This window comes from Pezoporus flaviventris, unplaced genomic scaffold (genome assembly GCF_033815535.1).
Source record: "Pezoporus flaviventris isolate CSIRO_AGI_PZ_B2104156 unplaced genomic scaffold, CSIRO_AGI_Pfla_v1 ptg000225l, whole genome shotgun sequence".
Taxonomy (NCBI): domain Eukaryota; kingdom Metazoa; phylum Chordata; class Aves; order Psittaciformes; family Psittacidae; genus Pezoporus; species Pezoporus flaviventris.
In genome coordinates, this window is record NW_026892773.1 from 587,154 (window position 1) to 598,448 (window position 11,295).

The 11,295-nt window shown below is 41.2% G+C and overlaps 2 protein-coding genes across 2 annotated transcripts; one reads left to right on the forward strand and one right to left on the reverse strand.

Annotated features, from left to right (window-relative positions):
• Positions 1-1,914: 1,914 nt before the first annotated feature.
• On the forward strand, positions 1,915-2,190 carry LOC133262865 (keratin-associated protein 19-2-like). The gene has a single exon (XM_061442370.1). It carries the CDS (start codon positions 1,915-1,917, stop codon positions 2,188-2,190), a length of 276 nt encoding a protein of 91 aa, XP_061298354.1.
• A 4,351-nt stretch (positions 2,191-6,541) lies between these two features.
• Positions 6,542-7,922, reverse strand: LOC133262864 (feather keratin B-4-like). The gene is made up of 2 exons (XM_061442369.1): positions 7,828-7,922; positions 6,542-7,459 (listed from the first exon to the last, which is right to left on the reverse strand). Exon 2 carries the CDS (start codon positions 7,439-7,441, stop codon positions 7,118-7,120), a length of 324 nt encoding a protein of 107 aa, XP_061298353.1. The 5' UTR covers positions 7,442-7,459; positions 7,828-7,922; the 3' UTR covers positions 6,542-7,117.
• Between the last annotated feature and the right edge of the window lie 3,373 nt (positions 7,923-11,295).

Below are 11,295 nucleotides of genomic sequence, written 5' to 3' on the forward strand. Positions count from 1 at the left end.
ACACAACAAGGTAGAGAATACAAGTAGGAACTTGGGCTAGGGAATAATAAATGATAAGGATTTTGTGAGTTGCACTAAATTCTGTTTTCCAAAGAGCCATATGAATATTTTCTTCTCGAAGAATCAACCACGTGTATCAAATCCACTACAACAGTGAGGAACGCTGAAGTTAACTGCATAAATCCTTGTATGACCTTCACCTAATTTCTGGCATTAATTTAAATATAAAATAAGGGCAATAATGAGCAAGCAGGATGTTGAGACTTCCTCAGAATTTTGAATACCAAAGCACTTCATAAACACTCATTGATGTTCTCAATTTGCAAAGTGTTGCAGTATTTAAATATTAATAGTTTGTCACCGAAAGACACCCCAGATTTAATAATATGGTCACTCACAAGACACATTAAGGTCTCTTATGTCAAAGTCCTAATAAGGTGATGCATTTACGTTTCACGAAACTCAGAAACTATTAGAAAAATCTAAAGTAGGAATAAAAATTTTGGAAAATTCACAAGGGAATTGAAAGATTTCTTCCAAATCACTGTTGTAGAAACTGGGACAAAACCCAAACAAAGCTGTTGGCAAAAGTTCCCCACCAGTATCACTGAGCAGTACTAGAGGTCACGAGGCTGTTGAATAGAAGCTCTACTACAATGCTTTGGCACACCAAAGCCTAATCCTTCTCTCCCCCACATGTTGCACCATAGATGTAAAAGCCAAGTGACTGGAGAACCTACAAGCAGATTGCGCAAATGGATATGGTCTAAACATCTCCCCAAATTATTTCTATCCCTCCAACTACAAAGAATTTCATGCAATTTTACTAGAAATATGCTGAGCTCAATTTCTTCTTGTTTTAAGATGAAAGAAATTCTATAGGTATTACACATGTGTCATAACATCAAACTCTGAAAATATGAAAATCACAGACTCCAATTACATCAATTGAAAGAATAATGCATGCAAGAAGATATGCTGCAGAACTAACACCTAAGTTGAAGAGGGTATATATAGGGACCTACAACTCCATAATGCTATCCACTTCTCTTGAGCTACTCCCCTTGGTGAACCAGGTAGGTCAATACTCTTTCTGATGCATGTAGAGTTGTATGTATATATGTCTATATGTTAGTAGAAATAATTGTGTGTGCACATGCGTACGTATATATATAAATAAGATGCTGGTGTGTACATATATATGTGACATATATGTAACATATATATATGTACGATACCCTAAGCAATTTCTTGTCATTTTGGAGCTAATCCCAAACACAGAATTCTCTGTGACACCGAAGAATTCCTTCACTGAAACTTTTTTGCTCTTCCTGTGCTTATTTAACAGTAGGCTTTAGAATACTGAAAACTTGAAGTTTACTGCTACAGTTTTGAAGTCAGAAATAATTTCCGGTTCCAGCTTCTTTTTATCAAGTGTTGGGAATTCAAATCCCTAGATAAAAACTTTATGAAACATTTACTACTTTAAGTAGACACCCAGGAAGGAAATTCCTCCATTGCACTGTTTAAGTTTATCCCATGTCCAGTGGCACGCAGCTTTACTGGTGATGAGGGGAGCTTGTGATAAGCTGTTGTTCTTATCTGAATAAGCAACTGGCATATTTTTCTTAAATTTATTCAAATTTCCCTAACTTCTGGGGTGGAAAAGTTCAATATTCAGTTGGTAAAAAGTCTATTTTCTATGGATAGTCAGCTGTTCAAGTGTTCTTTGGGATTCAGATGAGAAGAAAAAGAAAGGCAGATGGTTAAGAGGGTGAAAAAGACCTACAAGAGGGAGCGAGTTGAATTTCATCAGCTCTGCCCAAGCTTTGAGCCCTTCCTCCTGCTGTCAGCAGCCCACAAGGTCACCTTGCTTCTGGGTGTGTGTTTCAGGTTTACCTGCATCCACGAACAATGACTTTCTTCAGGGACCTCTATGACGATGGGTGCTACTCACGATTTGGCTATGAAGACCTCTATGGCTTTGGGGGCCTGAATGGTTACCTGTATGGGAGCCCATATGGCTACTACCGCTACGGCAGCCCATATGGCTACAGAAGCTTTGGGAGCCTGTATGGGAACAGAGGCTTGATCGGTTATGGAGGTTTTGATGGGGGCTTTGGGGACCTGTACAGATTTGGGTACGGTTACCCGTTCTCTTCTCGTTTTGGAAGCAGATGCTTCTATTGAAACTGCTGTCTACGCTGAACCAACAGAAATAGCAATCAAGAAATGAAATGCAGGACACGGATTCATGGCTAAGGTTATGATGCTGAGAAATGCTGAGCACCCACACCTCTGGCTGAGTCCAATGGGAGATGCGGGTGCCAAGCTGCATAAGACTACTCTATATATAACCCTTTCTAATATTTTCCATTTCTTCAACTATTACTGTAAAGGGCAACTTAAATTACAGCAAGCACTGAGCCATCTTTACAGCATGTTGATGGAGTAAAGCAAGACTTTCAGGTGTGAGTAAAGTGCTTTTTAAGTTAATTCACAGCCACTTTGTATTGCGATAGTAATAGGAGTTTCTGCAACCACCACGGACAAGTCCACTTTGTTCAGCTGTAAACTTCACCAAAGATGACACCTAGCAGAGAAGCTATGTTACATATTCACGCTGTTCCTCATCTGGCATGATTTATAAGCAACCCTGAAAGCAAGAAACATGTCTTGACTGTCTAAACTCCACTGTTTCCACAAGGAGAAAGCATCATTCAACATCAGACACACTCTGCTTGCTGAAGACACTTCTGTAAAACTGCAAACTTACTCTTTCAGTTCCTCAGTGCTTTTCATTTTCATTAAAATTACTCTTCTTAATAGTATCAGACGTCCAGTCTTCTCCTTTTGTCTGTGCTCATATGCCACACTACAAAGACCCACAGCACTGCCACTCTAACCAACCTCATTTTAGCTAACCTGTGACCCTGGGTTTACACAAATACTTCTCCAGAAAAGGGCATCACCTAACTCTGTATTACAAAACACATACACTCCTGGAGCAAGCTGGGCTTTGTGTTTGAAAACTACCTTCTAAAGCAAGAGATTGAGTGGAAGCCTCATGGTCTGCTAAGGAAAGATAGCAAGGACACTCAAGGTTAAAGACACCTAAGAGGAAAGACCAAAGGCAACAAAGCCATGACCATCTGCTGGAGGGATCATCTCCTTTGCAAACTGAACAGCCAGGTTATTCAGGGAGTTCCTGTCAACCTCTACCATGTCACCTTAGTGTAGTCTTGATTTAGATTTATAATATGAAAGATTACAATCTGGGATGGAACAAGGTGGTTCAACAAGCATAGCCTAGACAAAACTGCATGGATCCCACGCAAGCCCAATTACACATCAAAGATATCAGCAGGAGTCAAAACTTCTGTTGCAGAAGTGGTGGTGAGGGGGCTACCTTTAGGCTGATTTTCAAGAGAGACACTGTGTGACTACCCCTTTGCTTCCCATGGTGGCCACCTACACAAGCATTTCTGCATTCCTTAGCTGACAGAGCAAAGTGGAGGTCAAGAAGCTATGAGAGCAAATCAGAGAATCCCTTTCATAGGCAGAAAACTGGAAGCAGGATAGTCTGCAAGCTGTAAATGCTATTCCTCCAGTCCAAAGTTCCTTTCTTTATATCCATGCCATTGTTTTCACTTAAACCTTTTGACCTTGAACTGGACTATAACAGATGAACCCCAAAGATCCATTTCCTTGTCTGGGAAAGAAGCAGCCACAGCCAAGAGATGGGCTTGGTCTGCTGCCTTGTTGCTTGGAGCTCACCTCTTTGAGCCCTAGTCTGAACGAGACAGAGCCAAATCAGGATGCCCCAGGAAGAAGGTGAGGGCAGCAACCTCCACCCTAGCCTCCTAAGCAGGGCACGTTGGCAGTAAATCAGTACAACCCTTTGAAACTGGCAAAGCTATTAAAACATCTTCTGTAATCCTTCTGCTAGCTGCTGTCAGCAGCAAAAAGGGCTGGGTTCCCCAGGGAAAACATTAAGAAATGGTAGAGTCTCCCAGCACAATAAATGCAGCTTATCTCCCTTGGATGCCCTCCAGCACACAAGGGTTTTCCTATCGGTACATACTGTGCAGAAGGGCTGACACAGACTTGCACAGAAGATAATAAAACATGGATTTTGGTGAAATTCTCAGTCTGCCCAGGATCCTTTGGCCACAGCTTAACATCCCGGTCCATGTTTGCCAACATAGCTGTATTTATGATGTCTCTTCCTTTCACCACATCCCACTTGTTTCATTACCAGAGGCACTGCCACTTCCGACAGCGGGTGCAATCACCACCCAGTGCCTGGGGAACATTGCCCACAGGCTGCAATTGACTCTCAAGCCCAGCCTACCCAGACCTGTCACCAGTCTCCACCACACTGCCTCAGAGCCTTCTGCCACCTCCTCTTTTCCCTTTCTGTTTTGAAGATGCCACTGCTCTAGTTGTGGCTCCATCTCCCTGCACAGTGCTGAGAGTGTCCCAATGCATCTTGCTGCTGCCTCCTGCCTAAGCAACCTCAGCCCTCCCCTCACTTCAAGGATCCAGGGCACAGGCAGGATCTCCTGCCATGCTGCAGATCAGCCTTATGCAAAGACTGGAGCCCAACCACCAACCAGGGAGGGAAACCAACTTCTCACCCCATGTGCCCCTGCCACAGGGGCCTTTAGCTACCAAACAGGATCATTTTATTACCTATTCATTCAAACAACAGGATGAGTCAAAGAGTCACAGTTTGTTGCAGAATTGGGGTCCACGCCATTCCCTGCCCCTCCCATCCATCAATCAACAGCACTGATGCCCATTTTCTATGGATCCAACCTAACATCTTCGGAAACTCTGAGTTTTTCTCATATTCCTATTCAGTGATGTGTGAAGAGCATCTTCCCTGTTTCATAGGGTTTTACGCCCTAAGGCTCAGGAAAAGGTGAATGATTAGAGGAACTCTGTGCCTGATATTATCATACGAGATGATGGATGGCTAATTTAGCTAACAGAAAACTAACTCCTGTAATTTTATTTCAACTTCTGAATGCTGGTCTGGGTAAATACAGGGTGTATTTACTGCATGCATGTGGGAAATTATTGAGTTAAATGCACCTTGTAAGCAACCCACACATGAGGCATGCTGCAGAACAGGCCTCCAGCACAAAGATTCACTGCAAGAGGGAGAATCCTTTTTAAGAATTAAACTTAGCCCAAAATGAGAAATTTGGCTCCTGATTATTGCACAAACTGGGCTGGAAGCTTTTAAGAGTGCAATATTACGCCAAACCTTTTAAGAGAAGGGGAAGTGCACCTTGGTATAGGAAAATTGGCCTTACAATGAGAGAAATAAAAAGCATTTAAAGCATTTCAAAATTCACCATATTTAGATTAATATCCTTCTCCCATAATGCCATAATGAACCTAAAAGCCATTAACAAATGCCTTTATCTTAAAAAGACATTAGTAGCTTCTTAATAAGATAATTGGTATCTTCAGTTTTCTGAAAGCCTCAAAGCATTTCACACGAGCAGCTATTATATCAAACTGAATAAAAGGTGTATTATAAATAGCTCCATAGAAATCCACCAGCAAAATTTCCTGATTTTCCTGGCACTTGCTGTTTCATGGTAACTGCAAGTCTCAACTTACTACCCAGAAAGTGCAACTGGAGAGGCCTCAATAATAACCTTGAATTCATTTCCAAATATGCCATTAACATAACAATGAAGATTCCTTTGTCTGGTTTTTGAGGTTTGGGGGATTTTGCTTTTGCAGGGAAGTATTTATGTGGCTGGTGAGAATCTGGTTTAATCACCTCTTCTAAAGCTCACCAACACTCAATTACCCATTATTACAATGCCTGGTCAACTTTGTTTTCCTTACACATAGGGATAATAATTCTCCAAAGTGTGACTACTATGAAATAATCCCACATTCTCTGGTACCTTGCGATTCTGAATTATAGTGTTTCTGTAACAAACTGTTAACACGCTACATAACATTTCAAACACATACAGCCACATGGGAAGCTTGTGGAACGTTTATTATTGATGTATTCCTGAAGAAACTGGAAATTACATGAGTAAACATCACATTCCATTTTCACATGCATAGCTTACATTGTTGTAGAACATTGAGCAGAGCAATAAAGCCAGAAATTCAACTTATACACTCAAAACCAGCTGCTTTCACCTAACATGTGGTTTCACGTTATTCTTGTTAATACCACACACCTCTGCTCTCATGCATAGTGTCACCACGTAGATGGGGAGGTTGAGCCTGAGTACACCAGGAAACATTTACTATTCCAGAAAAGCCAATACTGAGGAGGATCTGGAGCAATGAAAGCAAAGATGTGGGCAGCAATTTCATGAAGGGACAGCTACAGCATGGAGCTTGTTGTGGGAAGGAGCTGTACACACAACCCACAGCCAAATCTCTCAACAGTATCACTGTCCTGAAGCAGACTGATAGCATCAGTTTGGTGCAGCAGGACAAAGACACCTGAATCAGGAGGAGCAGAGGGTAACACACATAGACACGCACACACACGTCAAGGCCAGTAACATGTTGCAATGTCATGTTTAATGAAAGAAGCAGATCATACAGAGGTAGGATTATATAGTACAGATTACAAATTGCCTGCAACCTGTGGTTTGATGCAAGATGATTCATGTAATAACTGGTGGTGCTCCCCTATTGCAGCTCTGGGTTGATACTCAGCCATGATCAGAGCAAGACACATACAGCACAGAAACAGAGGCTAGTTGACTTCATGACTCTCTTTTATGCATCAGTTGCCACAGAAAAAAAGGGACCTAAAATGAATGTCATACCAGTTCCCTTTATGTTGCCACAAGGAATTAGCCCCCAAGGAATTAGCAATATAGTCCCACAGCATCAAGAACAGAGCACTTACTTAGAAAAACAGGAAAGCATTAGAAGAACAGCAGAAGTAATCCAAGAAGGATGTAAATGGATATTTCAGAAGATCTGAGCATCTACAGATGTATTTAATGGCAGCTCCAAATGGCTCAACCCTTCCTAAATGCTGTGCCCTGGAGCTCAGCCATGTTATCTACATCCTGTTTGACATGTCCTGGGTATTCTTGTTTCAGCAACAGCAGGTTTAGCATGGTCTACAGTTTCCAATTGGGTATCCCCGTCCCCATCTGGCACCACCATAAACAACGGAGGTCCCAGGAGTACGGGCAGCACTAAATCCACTTCCAACTTCAGGGGTTCCTGCAGATCCCACGACACTCTGCTGAGGGAAGGTGCTGAGGATGGGTCCAGGGAAGGTTACAACCACCGGCGGAGGGTAGATCACGACCCTGGAGTCAGGACACTGACGGACACAGGGCTCATTGCAGCTATCAGCAACGGGCTGTGGCACAGCCACCCCACATGGAGAAGCACTGCCATCAGTGCATGGGCTTAGAGAGTGCACCATTGCTCAGGAGTGACTAATCTGAAGAGCAAGCAAATAGTATAAAAAGAAGGCACAAGTTCTTTTAAGTTTCACAATGAAACATTACAATAAAAGACTAAAAACAATCTAGAGGGAAAGGCAGAATTTTCATAGCTCAATTCCTAAAAGATTCTTTTAAATCTTGTACTTGAACCCCATAAGACCTGGAAATGAGTTCTCATGAAAAACCAATCAGAGCTCATCATCCAGATATGCATTTACCAAAGCCAATAGCTGAACAGTCAGAAATGTATTGATTCACATCAAGAAAAGTTGAGGCTGGTACCAAAACATTTGCACAGGATTCATCTTAATTTATAACTGCAAAGAAAGGCTTTGTTAGAAAGAGGAATTTAGATGCAACTTACCTACTTCACAAGAGAAACAAGAGAAATGATTATACAAGATCTGCTGCTGTGCACTTTTATACTTGCCCTTAAACTGCCCAAAGCATGAATCACCTACGTGCATAACATTCTAATCGATTACTAAACACATTTCTTTCAGACTCAACTTTGGTAATGAATGTTAAATAAATCGCTCTTTATAATTATTAGTCTGTCCTACCCCATATGACCTGTACTTTACTGCCATCTGGTCTCTGCTCTTTCAAAACTTTATATAGAGGGGATACTGTGCCCTGCACCTTGCAGAAAGATAAAATGTTTATATGGTTTATACTTGATGAATGAACTTGTTTCTGGGCAGGTGGCAAATACCCATTTTCTTGGAAGAAAACATACTTGGTCCAGCCCAGAAAGAGTTGCAAAAGTAAGGGATAACCCATGTCCTCAGCCTAGGGGTAGACAGGTTCATGTGATGAAATGAGGCTAATGCAAAGTCCGATCAAAGCTCTGGTACCCTGCAGAAATCCTGAATTTTATAGAGCTCTATATCCAAGTAAGTCAGTGAAGCTCTTCCAATTAGACGCCAAGCATGAGTTTCCTTCAACATGCAAGCTTTGGCCACAAAAAAAAAAAAAAAAAGGAAAAAAAGCTAAGGCCATATTTATATGAAGTTAAATGTCTCATAATATGAACCTATAAATCATGACCTGATTAGAGGAATGGCAAAATGACAATAAATAGGGTGTGACTTAAGCAAGACCTTGTCAGGCAATTTTTCCAGCGGGTTGCAATGCACTTTACACATATAGAACAATGAGTGGAAGATGCAGTTTGGAATCCCAATGGCTGATGAATTGCAACTGCCAATGTGGGGTTATCACCCGTGTTATCTCACCAGAATGAAGAGGAAGACTTCTGACACTCAACTGTAGAGTCAACAGATGCCAAGAATGGCAATGGCGTGTGGCATACAGACACTCCCTCCCCACCATAAGGGGTAGAAACTTGTTCATTCTGATTTACACTTCATTTTGCTTCAAAACAAAGACATTTTTTTATTTCTGTAGTAATAGAGAGGACTTGGGCTCTTCTATTAGACTAAATCTCACAAATTGTTCTCCCTTCTTCCCAGCAGCACGTTCTTGCAAGGAAAAGCCTTCCTTTTGTAGAGTTAAAAGTGTACATGGTAACATTGCAGAACTTAAATTGCCTCCTTCCAAGGAATCTCAAGGGAAACATCTTCTATATTATCAGATTGGCAGCAAAAACATGATTTGAAGAACAGCATTACATGCTGCTGTTGAGTAGAAACCTCGAGATCTCAACAGTGGGAAATGACTGGGATTCTTTTTTACTTTAATTGCATACTGAGATTTATCTTCATAGTGTCACCATGTTTGAGGATGACACAAGATATCTGTAATTCCTTTGGAAAATTGGCTCTGCCATTTCTATAATTGAAGATAACCATGTGAATTGCAACATACGTCTTTATCTCAGCTTAGACAGGGTAGCAACTTACCCCTACAGTAATTGCTCAAAAACATTGGAATTCAACACCTAATTACTACTTTGAAGTTAGCCAGCAGAAGATAATAGTAAGTATTAAGTCTTATTTTGGAAACACATTAATAATTCTGTATTGAAAAGTCACGATCTTCAACCCAATGTGAGAAGAATCCACACTGCTGGGGTTTGTTGCCTTCTCTGCTGCAGACTGCCTGGGGTTAATGTCACTGCAAGATCCATTTATCTGAACACAAAGGTTAACAACACTGACATCAGGCATGTCAAAGCTTTCTGAAAGCATTTCAAAGCACATCATAAACGCTCATTAATGTTCTGAACAACTGATGTTGACATATGTATTTTTTTTAACAAGAGTATTACAACTGCCAGCTCACTACCAGAGAGGACAAGGAAATAAAAGTGATGAGTCAACCAGTGAACCAAAACTCAGCACCTAAAGAGTGAGTCCATAAGGAAACTAAACAGTGCACATGTCAACTCTATTTATTAAAACAAGCTCAAGAATCAAACCCCTGCACCTTAAAAACTCAAGATACTAAACACAAACCCCACCATCTTTGTATTCATCGAGAGACAGAAAGAACAGAGCCATCAACACCTTCAATCACTCAGAAGTGCTGACAGGACACATTTATTCTCTATTTAACTGATACGTTAAGATTCTTCAAGACTTTCATAGTCCTCTATCTGTAAGGATATGCTGGAAAGCTGTATAAAACCTTAAAGGACCAAGCTAGAGCTCGCCACAAAAGCAGGGAGCTCTCTGAAGACATCCATTTGATTATACTGGCCAAAACAGCAGATATCAAGACATCAATCCATCCCTGAGCTCACTGAAACACCGCAACAAATAAAGAAGTTTAAAATTGAAAATGTGTGTGGTTTAGTGTGCACACCACAGCAAGTGAGACTTAGAAATAATTACATCAATTACACGGTCTTTGGATAATAAGGGGTTTGTGCCCAAAAAGGTGTTCTTTTCATCAGGCTGACTAGGAAAGCGTATGAAAGTAGTTTGAGGCTCAGAGCTTCATCCATTTCTCTTGGATTCTCCCGCCAAACCAGGTATGTGTGATCAGCTTTATAACTACCATATTACAGCTAAACAGACTGTAACCTTGAGAGGCTCAGCACGTTTCATTTCCTAACAAAGAATACAGACATGAGAAGACACTGAAGTTTTTCCAACTTAATCCTAAAGTCACCTTAAACACAGCAAAGCCTGTGAAGAGACAGCAGCTGCAGGAGAGCTGAACTTGTGACCATGAGAGTGTGGAACAGATTTTTGCATTAAAAGATTGCATTATACTATTGTGATGCATGGTTTTTTTCCTTATGAACAAGGCTTCAGATATCCCATGAGTAATTTCCAGAGCTACTCTACTTCTGAATGACCAGCTATACAGCTTGATGCCCACCTTACCAAATATCAGGACAGGCTTGGAGGCATGTTGCAAACATCCAAAGGTCAGCCTTGATGCCTGTTCTCCATAGAAGAGCTCCAAAACTGTTGCCTTATACGTTTAACCAAATGTGTAATTTCCCACATGCCCAGCCTCAAACCATCATCATCACTACATTATTCTGCAGAGAATTACACACTTTCCCATAACTTAGCCTTCCATCAGGTGCTTTGAATTTTATAGATGTAAACAGCTACAGAAACAGGGGGCTCTCAATCTTATCAGCTGGTCCTGATACTTCTCATTGTTTTATGCAATAGCTCATTCATCAACATTAAGCCATGAGCCACAAATTCACCAGGAATGTTGAAAACCAGAGAATAAATACCCATTTTTCCATTGCAAAGAATTATTACCCAGCAGTTGAGGGTCTCATGTTTTATTATGAGCTGTGTACTGGAAAGGTGAAGAGCAATGACCTGCCACACTCAGGCAAATACACCAAAGTAAATGCAGGGATGGAAAAGCTCCTGCCTCTGAGCATTACCTCTGAATT

Coding starts and splice junctions, on each gene's coding strand:
- LOC133262865 (XM_061442370.1), top strand. CDS start 1,915: ATGACTTTCTTCAGGGACCTCTATGACGATGGGTGCTACTCACGATTT.
- LOC133262864 (XM_061442369.1), bottom strand. CDS start 7,441: ATGGTGCACTCTCTAAGCCCATGCACTGATGGCAGTGCTTCTCCATGT.